The sequence below is a fragment of the Nerophis lumbriciformis genome, linkage group LG16, assembly GCF_033978685.3.
Source record: "Nerophis lumbriciformis linkage group LG16, RoL_Nlum_v2.1, whole genome shotgun sequence".
NCBI lineage: Eukaryota > Metazoa > Chordata > Actinopteri > Syngnathiformes > Syngnathidae > Nerophis > Nerophis lumbriciformis.
Window position 1 is genome coordinate 30,255,476 of NC_084563.2, and position 13,077 is coordinate 30,268,552.

The 13,077-nt window shown below is 39.6% G+C and overlaps 1 protein-coding gene across 1 annotated transcript in view; it reads right to left on the minus strand.

The window, feature by feature from the left end:
* The window catches only part of f8a (coagulation factor VIII associated), a 45,567-nt gene that overhangs the window by 17,994 nt on the left and 14,496 nt on the right, over positions 1-13,077 (minus strand). Inside the window, exons 4-7 of the mRNA XM_061976959.2 lie at positions 6,208-6,367; positions 6,066-6,134; positions 1,886-2,006; positions 1,673-1,765 (exon numbers count right to left, since the gene is read on the minus strand). Coding sequence (XP_061832943.2) covers positions 1,673-1,765; positions 1,886-2,006; positions 6,066-6,134; positions 6,208-6,367 — 443 coding nt within the window. The remainder of the gene's footprint in view (positions 1-1,672; positions 1,766-1,885; positions 2,007-6,065; positions 6,135-6,207; positions 6,368-13,077) is intronic.

The window sequence follows — 13,077 nt, forward strand, 5'->3', positions numbered from 1 at the left end:
TATTTTACAAGTTTTATTATTTTTATTTTCCAACGTTCCTCAGAGGGAGCCATCTGCCTCAGGGGTTATCGGCCGCGCTTGTGGAGGCGCTTCTGTGTCAGCGTCCTGGTGGCCATGGTCGGATGACCTCCTGGTGCAGATGTGATAGTGTTAACTCACATGTCTCCTCTGTACTCAGCCATGTGTTCATATGGTTGCATATGTCTGTGTATTAGGTATTGTTTTTAACTTTGTAAAGCACTTTCCGTTGCATTTCTTTTATGTATGAAAAGCGCTTTATGAATAAAGTTTGATTGGTTGATTACAAATTAGAGTGTAAATAAAGATGCATGTGTTCTTGTCTTACATAGTTTGAGTTTGAGTTTATTTCGAACATACATGCATACAACATGATACATCACAATTTCCAGTTTCTCTTTTCAACATGTTCGAAAAGGAGTAGAAAGAAGCAGAGCTTATTTAATCCTACCCCTTTTCTTTTACATAACAGTTGCTAAAACTTTTGTTCACTTCCTGTTCTTATATTATTCACAAAATACTCCATAAGTAATCACAATAAAAATAAATAAATAAATAAATAATAATTGGTGAAATAAGTTACATTTCATATGGTGAGATGAGTAATATTTTTTTTAAATGAACAGATGGATGGATGAAATAATTCCAGAATGTTTATCATGGTTCTTCCTAATTTGTACTTTGTAAACACAAAGTTTGAAGAGTTTCTTGAAGTGGATCATATTAGCACATTGTTTGATTGCTTTGCTTAATCCATTCCATCATTTAATTCCACATACTGATATACTAAAGGTCTTAAGTGTTGTACGTGCATACAAATGTTTTAAATTACATTTTTCTCTGAGATTATATTTCTCCTCTTTTGTTGAGAAGAATTGTTGTATATTCTTGGGTAGCAGGTTATAGTTTGCTTTGTGTATAATTTTAGCTGTTTGCAAATTCACTATGTCGTGGAATTTCAGTATTTTTGATTGAATAAATAAAGGGTTTGTATGTTCTCTATATCCAACATTATGTATTATTATAACTGATCTTTTTTGTAACACCGTTAATGAATGAAGTGTACTTTTGTAGTTATTTCCCGTATTTCTACACAATAAGTCAGATATGTAACACTAGTGAGCAGTAGAGAATACGAAGTGATTTTTGGTCTAGAACATGTTTTGCTTTATTCATTATTGACGTGTTTCTTGCTACTTTATGTTGTATATTTTTAACATGAGATTTCCAGTTCAAATTATCATCAATCATTATACATAGAAATTTACTCTTTCAATTTCTATTCCGTCTATTTGTATTTATGTTTGACTTTCTCTTCTACGGTTACCAAATAGCATTCTTTTAGTTTTACTGAGATTCAAAGATAGTCTGTTTTTGTCAAACCATCATTTTAATTTGTTCATTTCTTCTGTTATTATTTGTATTATCTTCTGTGTGTTCTCTCCTGAACAAAACGCCTTAGGGATTGTGACTGATAGCCAAAATTCCAAAAAAGTGCAGTTCCCTTTTAACTTAATACATTTGTAATGGATTTGCCTCTTTTCAAATGAAACAAATAAGGCACACGTGCCTGTGTAGAATTACGTCTCACCTTTGTTCACACAAAGATTGGGGAGATTTCAAGGCTGTGAGATGAAAAGCAAATGAGCCTCACCAACAGGGGTGCTGGTGCCCGGTAGCTGCAGTCCTCTCTCCTGGCACATCAACTGCATCTCTGTAAACACCGTCAGCACACCGTCGTAGTCGCCTGAAAGACATACAGATGTCCTTACAATGCATAAGCTGTACTTGCGCACGTATTAGGAGGTCAAAGAGCCATGTTTTTAAGCAGGAATGCTCAGAGATGAGTCAGAGACACTTGACTCACGCGTGAGAATTTTACATGAAGCCATTTCTCCCAGTGACAGAAGAGCTTCCACCGGCATCTGTGTCTGCAGCTCTGCAGCCCTCTGGTAATGAACGATGGCCTCTCCTGGTCGGTTCATCTCCTGTGGAAGATGCCGCAAAATTATTGGAACGCATCCAGACATAACAAAAAACTGAAAAGTAGGGATCGACCGATAAGATTATTAGTAGTCAAAAAGGCCGATAACCAATATTTGGAGCCGATATTCATTTGCAGTAAAAGTTATTTAAACATGACTACTTCTTCTGGACTATAGAGCGCACCGGTATATAAGCCCCACCCACTAAATTTAGAAGAAAAAAATATTTCCTATATATTAGTCGCACCGGACTATAAGCCGCAGATATATATATTATTTATTTACACAGAAATATTTTGTAAATTTTTATTTACATACCTTAATTGTTTCCAAACAGTGTCTGTAACAGGGCAGTAAAACGGATGATTAAACAAAATAGAAGTCATGGTCATGGACCCACTAGCTGCGTAAGCTAGCTCTCCAATCAGCTAAACAGACTCAATAACACAGTGATATTTTGGTGAATTTACTGAGGAATTTGTGAAAGTGAAACAATACAAAAGGAATGCCATTGGAAGGTAACAATACTAACACAGACACTCGTAATCCTGTTAGCATATTAGCTAATGCTAACGACGCTAGCTTCATTACATTACGATAGCACGTAGAAATAAGCGTGAAAACACTCCTACAGACATCACACATGGGACGCTTTATTAAGTAAGAATTGTTTAAGTTACAGTCGCGATCAAAAGTTTGCATACACTTGTAAAGAACATAATGTTATGGCTGTTTTAAGTTTCGAATACTTTCTACAACTCTTATTTTTTTGTGACAGAGTGATTGGAGCACATACTTGTTGGTCACAAAAAACATGATGATTTTAGGTTGTCCTGAAGAATTTGGAGGTAATCCTCCTTTTTCATTGTCCCGGCCCACAGCATAATACTACCACCACCATGCTTGACGGTGGGCATGGTGTCCCTGGGATTAAAGGCCTCACCTTTTCTCCTCCAAACATATTGCTGGGTATTGTGGCCAAACAGCTCCATTTTTGTTTCATCTGACATCACATGGACAAAGATAAGACCTTCTGGAGGAAAGTTCCGTGGTGTGATGAAACAAAAATGGAGCTGTTTGGCCGCAATACCCAGCAATATGTTTGGAGGAGAAAAGGTGAGGCCTTTAATCCCAGGAACACCATTCCCACCGCCAAGCATGGTGGTGGTAGTATTATGCTCTGGGTCTGTTTTTCTGCCAATAGAACTGGTGCTTTACAGAGAGTAAATGGGACAATGAACAAGGAGGATTACCTCCAAATTGTTCAGGACAAGCTAAAATCATCAGCCCGGAGGTTGGGTCTTGGGCGCAGTTGGGTGTTCCAACAGGACAATGACCCCAAACACACGTCAAAAGTGATAAAGGAATGGCTAAATCAGGCTAGAATGAAGGTTTTAGAATGGCCTTCCCAAAGTCCTGACTTAAAGGTGTGGACAATGCTGAAGAAACAAGTCCATGTCATGTCATGTCATGTCATGTCATGTCATGTCATGTCATGTCATGTCATGTCATGTCATGTCATGTCATTTAGCTGAACTGCACCAATATTGTCAAGAAGAGTGGTCCAATATTCAAGCAGAAGCTTGTGGATGGCTACCAAAAGCGCCTTACTGCAGGTAAACTTGCCAAGGGACATGTAAGCAAATATTAACATTGCTGTATGTATACTTTTGACCCAGCACATTTGCTCAAATTTTCAGTAGACCCATAATAAATTCACAAAAGAAGCAAACTTCATGAATATTTTTTGTGACCAAAAAGTATGTGCTCCAACCACTCTATCACAAAAAAATAAGAGTTGTAGAAAGTATTCGAAACTTAAAACAGCCATGACATGATGTTCTTTACAAGTGTATGTAAACTTTTGATCGCGACTGTATATTGTAAAACCTACAAACGTTGCTTGGAGTGGTGAATGACGAATCATTTCGACCAAAAACACTACAGACGGTTTTACTTCCGGCTGAAAGGCATTAAAACAGGAAGTACATTTTCAACCAGCAATAATTGCAGTGAGCGACCTCGTCCAAAAGATGGCGCTATAGCACAATCAATAACACATTTTCAGTGTTTCCGCTTGGGTTTAATGAAAACGATTGAACAGAAACGATTCCATAAACTAGCCACACCGTTTCATAAGCCGCAGGGTTCAAAGTGTAGGAAAAAAGTAGCTGCTTATATAGTTCGTAATTTACGGTGGTATATGTCAGTAAACATCTGGACAAGACTTTAAGTTGTTTTTTTACATTATTTTGTAGGAAAGGTGGGACCGGTAGTAATGACATAATGTTTGATGTTGTGTTTAATTTAGCAGCAAACACCTTCATTATGTGTGTCTAAGAGGAGCATCAACATTTTATTTAAAATACGGAACATCTGCTGGGAAAATTTGAGTCATACCAAAGACTATAAAAATGGGAGCCATTACCTCCCTGCTTGGCACTCAGCATCAAGGGTTGGAATTGGGGGTTAAGTCACCAAAATGATTTCTGAGCGCGGCCACCGCTGCTGCTCACTGCTCCCCTCACCTCCCAGGGGGTGGAACAAGGGGATGGGTCAAACGCAGACAGTAATTTCACCACACTTAGTGTGTGTGTGACTGTCAGTGGTACTTTAACTTTTTTAAATATGACATTTTTCTTCATCAAAATAACTAATCTACTCCATTTTATAACACTTTATGGATTTAATACATTGTAAGGTTTCTTCATGACGAACTCTGAAATATTGTGGTCATTTAAATAAAAACAACTGTGGGCTCCTTCATGTAGATTATAGTTGACATTTTTTCAAGATGGCTGACATAATTCCTTCCTGGATGTTACAGAAAGTATGAGAATGTGTGAGCTGCTGCCTGCTCTTCTTTACTTATATAATCATCTCATATTTGCCAAGATATTTACACAAGTTTTGGATGTTTGGCAGAGATATCTTTTCTGTCGGACCTAGAGATGTCCGATAATGGCTTTTTTGCCGATATCCGATATTGTCCAACTCTTAATTACCGATTCCGATATCAACCGATACCGATATATACAGTGGTGGAATGAACACATTATTATGCCTAATTTTGTTGTGATGCCCCGCTGGATGCATTAAACAATGTAACAAGGTTTTCCAAAATAAATCAACTCAAGTTATGGAAAAAAATGGCAACATGGCACTGCCATATTTATTACTGAAGTCACAAAGTGCATTATTTTTTTTAACATGCCTCAAAACAGCAGCTTGGAATTTGGGACATGCTCTCCCTGAGAGAGCATGAGGAGGTTGAGGTGGGCAGGGTTGGCGGGGGCGGGGTTGAGGTGGGGTGGGGGGGTAGGGGGTAGCGGGGGCTTGCATATTGTAACGTCCCGAAGAGTTAGTGCTGCAAGGGGTTCTGGGTATTTGTTCTGTTGTGTTTGTCATTCTTGATTGGTGTGGGTTCACAGTGTGGTGCATATTTGCAACAGTGTTAAAGTTGTTTATACGGCCACCCTCAGTGTGACCTGTATGGCTGTTGACCAAGTAGGCGTGGATTCACTTGTGTGTGTGAAAAGCCGTAGGCATTATGTGATTGGACCAGCACGCAAAGGCAGTGCCTTTAAGGTATATCGGCGCTCTGTACTTCTCCCTACGTCCGTGTACACAGCTGCGTTTTAAAAAGTCATACATTTTACTTTTTGAAACCGATACTGATAATTTCCGAGCCGATACCGCTAATTTCCGATATTACATTTTAAAGCATTTATCAGCCGATAATATCGGCAGCCCGATATTATCGGACATCTTTAGTCGGACCCCATCGCTGCAGTCGCGAAAACAAACGGAACCGTGAAAACTCCGGAAAAGAAGGACAAAAACTGGATTTCCCGGACAAAAAATGGGAGTTTTATGGCAAGCAGAAGAGACGTACTGTACAAGCGACCAACACGGCAGGTGGAAGAGATGTTAAAATACTGGTATCATATGTGTATCTATTGCATCTGCTGATGCAGTTGTAAAATAAATCAATAAAATAAAAAAAGGCGAATACAGATAATCGCTCCATCTCTACTCTAAATGGTGTTCCTGAAGCTTTACCTTGAGTGCGTTCCCCAGCTCTAGACAAAGACTGGCTGCCATCACAGGCTGGTTCATCTCCACATACACCTGAGGAGCACATGAACACCTGCATGACCTCACTGATTGTTTACGTGACGTAAAAGAGAGGTAAAAAAAGGACCTTGATGGCAAAACTGTAGCAGTTGAGTGCGGCCTGAAGGTGCTCGTCAAAGCCTGGCGCCTGCAGAGAGCGGTTCTCCTTCTCGGAGGACAGAAAGAGGCGGGCGGCGTCTGTTAGCGCCAAGGCTTCTCCGGGAGCGTTGAAGAGAGTCTGCTCACATCTGTCACACATTATAATTGACACTTGAAGTCAAATGCCTCTGTGGTTGTTCTGCACATCGGAGTTCAGAATAGGGTTGGACGGTACACCGCTACTAATCCATTTGAAAAAAGTACTATACTGCCCTTGAAATTACCGGTACTTTCTGGGGGGTAGCACCTTGGTGACATTGCTGGTAATATGAGCTGAGGCACATGTGAGTCAACACACACACACACAGCACTTACAAGCGGAAACGGCAAGGAGACAAAAGAGGGAGAATAAAACCATTTTGCCTTTAAAACTAATAAAGGTGAAGCTATACACTGAACAAGGGACGGCGTGGCGCAGTGGAAGAATGGCCGTGCGCGACCCGAGGGTCCCTGGTTCAATCCCCACCTACTACCAACCTCGTCATGTCCGTTGTGTCCTGAGCAAGACACTTCACCCTTGCTCCTGATGGGTGCTGGTTAGCGCCTTGCATGGCAGCTCCCTCCATCAGTGTGTGAATGTGTGTGTGAATGGGTAAATGTGGAAGTAGTGTCAAAGCGCTTTGAGTACCTTGAAGGTAGAAAAGCGCTATACAAGTACAACCCATTTATTTATTTATTTATAACACTTGCAAAGTCTCATTATCAACATTTGTTGATAATGAGAGTTATATGGGTTCCTACAAGGGGTGTAACGGTACAGGGGTTCCAGTTCGGTTCGGAGGTGTACCGAAGGAGTTTCCACACGGACATATTAAGTAGCGTAACGCACGTTGTGTAAACAATGCACACCGAGGCACAACACACGGCATGCTAGCAGCTAGCGGGCTAGGTCCTGACCATACGTCCTCTTTTCAACGGACATGTCCTCTTTTGCGGAGCTGTCAAGGTGGAGTTTCTTAAATGCCTCAAATGTCCGGCATTTTGAGTTAGGGTTGCGTGTATTTTCAATGTACGTTCAGGGTTAAGAAGGGGTTGAAAACAAAACAAATTGTGCTTGCAGCAGCATTGGTGAGGGAGGGGCAGAGACAGAGAGAGAGAGAGAGAGAGTTATGATAAACGCGCATGCGTCGCCAGGCTCTGCTTTGTATCCATAGATTTATCAGATTTAATTTTTTATTATCTATAGCAGGCGTGTCAAAAGTGTGCCCCGGAGGCCATTTTGTGGCCCACAGCTAATGTTTTAAAGGCCCACGGCACATTCTAAAAATACTATTAAAATAAACAAAAACATAACAAAAGTGAAATAAAAAAGCTTAAAGGTTGAATGTAATTTAGAAAAGTTGCAATGTTGACTAATAAAACAAAGCAGGTTTTTTTTCTTTCAAACTGTCATTGCTCAAAACATAATATTGAATCAAAATCAATGTTATTATGAGTTATTGACCTATCCAAGGTTCCCATTACTTCACATCTAATATTACACTAAGAAAAATATTTTTGGTAGAAGATTTTGCAAATTTGGTAAATAAATAACCCAAAAATATATATTTTGTTGTTTTCTTACTGTACCGAAAATGAACCGAACCGTGACCTCTAAACTGGGGTACGTACCGAACCGAAATTTTTGTGTACCGTTACACCCCTAGTTCCTACACACGCAATCCCTTTAACTTTGAAAATTAGGATGTGTAATTCCTGTCCATGTATGCTGATGGTCAACCGTTCCCCAGGAAACCATTAAAGCCATATTTCCAGAGGGGACAGTATGTCAGCGAATATGATCATTTGGTAAAGACTACTGGTCGCCATTGATAGACCCCTTGCAATATCACGCTCTGATTTTGGCAACGGATATACTCTGTTTTGTTTTAATCTGGAACCCTATTGTGGTACATCAGGAAATATCTCACTAATCAAATCAGGAAATGTCAAACTGGAAGTCAGATTTAGAACACCGCTCCCACGCACTGTGAATTTGATCTGCTACTCTGTGTTTGACGGCCTGATCCAAGTTTCACACAAGCGTCAGGTTTTACTTAATTATCATTATTAGGATGAACACTATGGAAATAACCAGTGTGCTCTGAAGAAAACAGAACAATTTGGACTTTTTGGGTGTTTTACCATGTGATTACCTGGCCCGAGAAAGAGTTGACAGATACCCCAGCATGCTTGTAGTCAACACAGATCCTTCTCATCTACCTGGAGAGCATTGGGTAGCCATTTATATTTGAAAAAACAAGATACGATTCTTTTTTGACAGTTTTGGAAACCCTCCAGAAACATTCGCTAAAGAAATTGAACAATTTCTTTAAAAGAAATTGCGATACAATTATTTACTCTGGAAGACTGATGCAAAGCAATTTTGCCACAACATGCGGACAGCATTGTATTTTTTTAAAATCAATATACAAAAAGGTAACACCTTTAATAAAGTAATGAGTAAGTAAACAAGTGATTTGTTTTGTAATGATGCTATGGTATGTCAGTTTGTTAAAAGATTGTATACATGTGCAAACTCCCATGAATATTCCTTTGATAGTATTCAATGTGCAAATGTTAAATAAACTTAATTTACAAATTGTATACCGGTGTATCTGCTTTTATTTTAGTACAAAAACATTAATTCAATCAACAACGGACAAGTTTCATTAAAATTCAAAAATGTAGAATAAATTGTAGCAGCTGGTATAATTTCGCACATACGCACGTACTAAAGGCGACCTAAATATTTACAATATTTTTAACAACAAAATACAGAAGAAAATAACATTTTAGAAAAATAAAAGATTAGGAAAAGAAGTGAGTAATAATGGATAAAAAAACAACAACAACAAAAAAAACATGTCAAAATAAAAACGAAAATCACACTGTCTACTCAAAGTTAATGTATTTCATTTTTGGTGACATTTCTACAAAAAATGATCAAATACTATCAAATTAAACTTTAGAAAGAAAATGCACGGGAAAAAGTCAAATAAAGAAACGACAATTCAGAAAATGTTTACATGTTTAACATTGACCATATTATAGTTAGAAATGTAACCGCTTTATCTTATTTGAAGTTTTTAGTCCTTTAACCCAGTGTTTTTCAACCACTGTACCGCGGCACACTAGTGTGCCGTGAGATACAGTCTGGTGTGCCGTGGGAGATGATCTAATTTCACCTATTTGGGGTAAAAATATTTTTTGCAAAGCAGTAATTATAGTCTGCAAATGATGTGTTGTTGTTGAGTGTCGGTGCTGTCTAGAGCTCGGCATAGCAACCGTGTAATACTCTTCCATATCAGCAGGTAGCTAATTGCTTTGTAGATGTCGGAAACAGCGGGAGGCAGCGTGAAGGTAAAAAGGTATCTAATGCTTAAACCAAAAATAAACAAAAGGTGAGTGCCCCTAAGAAAAGGCATTGAAGCTTAGGGAAGGCTGTGCAGAACGAAACTAAAACTGAACTGGCTACAAAGTAAACAAAAACAGAATGCTGGACAACAGCAAAGACTTACTGTGGAGCAAATACGGCGTCCACAATGTACATCGGAACATGACATGACAATCAACAATGTCCCCACAAAAACGGATAAAGACAACTAAAATATTCTTGATTGCTAAAATAAAGCAGATACTACAAGAAAATACCAAAAAAAAGAGAAAAAGCCACCAAAATAGGAGCGCAAGACAAGAAGTAAAACACTACACACAGGAAAACAGCAAAAAAAAACAAATAAGTCAGGGTGTGATGTGACAGGTGGTGACAGTACACCTGCTTTGAGACAAGAGCTATAGTGATGCATGCTTGGTTATGCTTTAAAGTCATATCCAACAATTGCGACGACGACTTTTTACTGTCAACTGAGTGTGCCTCTGCATTTTTTCAATGCAAAAAATGTGCCTTGGCTCAAAAAAGGTTGAAAAACACTGCTCTAGCCCATGCGTTCGCCACTCTTATATTCGGCTATTGCTCGACGTACTTGAGAATTAGGTACAGATGATAGAGGAATGTTTAAACCTGCAAGCGACTTTAAAAAGTCATTCCAGCCAATAGGTCTGGATTCTTCACGAACATTATAAGACGCAGTAACATTTTTTAACAAATCATAAATGTGAGAACCTTTGACCACTTTGCCGTAAATCATCACTTCACCCTGTCTATTCCACGATATTGAAGACTTTTTATGTATGTGTCTTAAAACATTCTCCACAACCGTATCTTTTAACAACGGTACATAAAGTATCTGCATTTGATTCGGGTAGACAGAGCGTTATGTGAGCTTTTTCACGCTCACCTTGCTTAACCACAGCCAAGTATCTATGTTTGCCTTCTCGTACACATCTATACTGTTATTGGACAACATCTCAATCATTTCTTTGTCTAGTTCATTTTGCACACTTTCACATAGTGAAGTATTTCCATGCTCCATCTGCTGCTGCTGCATGTAAGATTTAAGTTGATGATCAGGTACCAAATACATTTTTTGTGTACGTTCCATGTTTTCTATCCGCCTGTTATCAAACTTGTAATGAAAGGTAGTGCCGCACCCAGAAGCCGGAAAATAAATCCTCCAGTTTCTTTTTAGACAGATTTACTTTTTTGTCAACAATAAATATGATCACCCTCCTTTTCCTCTTTAGTTCTCTGTACTGATGGTCCGAGAGAGGATTTTATAGATGGAATTTCTTTTTATCACGTTTAATTGTGTCGCATTCTGTGATCAGGTAGTCATGCTGCGTGGAGACAAATGAATGGAGTAATCCTTTCAATCAATCAAAAGTAACAATCGTTGCATTTTTGTGGTTTAATGTAACACCTTTACATTTGAGCTGTGTCTGACCCTTTTTGGTTCGAAACGCATAACATTTAGGACCGGTAGAGACAAATTCTGTCAGGAAATCGTCAACATCATCAATCCACCAAGGAAGGGGTCGAGTGGCGGCTCCCACTCCCCTGATATTGTATAGAAGATAACACTGTCTGTGTCAAAGTACAGGACTCTTTCCCCTGACTTATCGAGGAGATTATAGAGCTCCATTCGAGTGTATGCTGTTGTCATGGCGCCTACAAACACATTAACACGACAAGGCTGCCCACAGGCCTGCCTCCATTGGACCATTGCTATATCCTGCGAAATGAAACAGGACTGCCAGACATCGTAAAGATCACTAAACATTAGCTGAGTGAATCGCTTGGGCTCTGTGATTAGTTCACAAACTGAACCTACCCCAAAGTGAGTTTAAAAGTAGTTTATTGCAGCTTCTGATTGCTTTGTTGACCTTTATTTTTTCAGGGTTCAACTTGATTCCCTCTTTTTCATAGTACTCTTGTATGCATTTTTGCTGGTCTTGCTCGGTTTTTACATGTGGAGGATACCCGCCGGCTTCCTGTTTTGCTTTCAGACATGTTTTAAAGGGGAACATTACCACCAGACCTATGTAAGCGTCAATATATACCTTGATGTTGCAGAAAAAAAGACCATATATTTTTTTAACCGATTTCCGAACTCTAAATGGGTGAATTTTGGCGAATTAAACGCCTTTCTAATATTCGCTCTCGGAGCGATGACGTCACAACGTGACGTCACATCGGGAAGCAATCCGCCATTTTCTCAAACACCGAGTCAAATCAGCTCTGTTATTTTCTGTTTTTTCGACAGTTTTCCGTACCTTGGAGACATCATGCCTCGTCGGTGTGTTGTCGGAGGGTGTAACAACACGAACAGGGACGGATTCAAGTTGCACCAGTGGCCCAAAGATGCGAAAGTGGCAAGAAATTGGACGTTTGTCAGCACACTTTACCGACGAAAGCTATGCTACGACAGAGATGGGAAGAATGTGTGGATATCCTGCGACACTCAAAGCAGATGCATTTCCAACGATAAAGTCAAAGAAATCTGCCGCCAGACCCCCATTGAATCTGCCGGAGTGTGTGAGCAATTCAGGGACAAAGGGCCTCGCTAGCACGGCAAGCAATGGCGGCAGTTTGTTCCCGCAGACGAGCGAGCTAAACCCCCTATCGACCCTAGCTTCCCTGGCCTGCTGACATCAACTCCAAAACTGGACAGATCAGCTTTCAGGAAAAGAGCACGGATGAGGGTATGTCTACAGAATATATTAATTGATGAAAATTGGGCTGTCTGCACTCTCAAAGTGCATGTTGTTGCCAAATGTATTTCATATGCTGTAAACCTAGTTCATAGTTGTTAGTTTCCTTTAATGCCAAACAAACACATACCAATCGTTGGTTAGAAGGCGATTGCCGAATTCGTCCTCGCTTTCTCCCGTGTCGCTGGCTGTCGTGTCGTTTTCGTCGGTTTCGCTTGCATACGGTTCAAACCGATATGGCTCAATAGCTTCAGTTTCTTATTCAATTTCGTTTTCGCTACCTGCCTCCACACTACAACCATCCGTTTCAATACATGCGTAATCTGTTGAATCGTTTAAGCCGCTGAAATCCGAGTTTGAATCCGAGCTAATGTCGCTATAGCTTGCTGTTCTTTCCGCCATGTTTGTTTGTGTTGGCTTCACTATGTGACGTCACAGGAAAATGGACGGGCGTTTATAACGATGGTTAAAATCAGGGACTTTGAAGCTTTTTTTAGGGATATTGCGTGATGGGTAAAATTTTGAAAAAAACTTCGAAAAATATAATAAGCCACTGGGAACTGATTTTTAATGGTTGTAACCATTCTGAAATTGTGATAATGTTCCCCTTTAACAGTCTGTAAACAGTGATTTTGTCCTTTTTTGGAAATGCATGACTTGGTGTATTGATATGATGCCATGCCCTTTCTCCAGAGCTTTTTGAAGC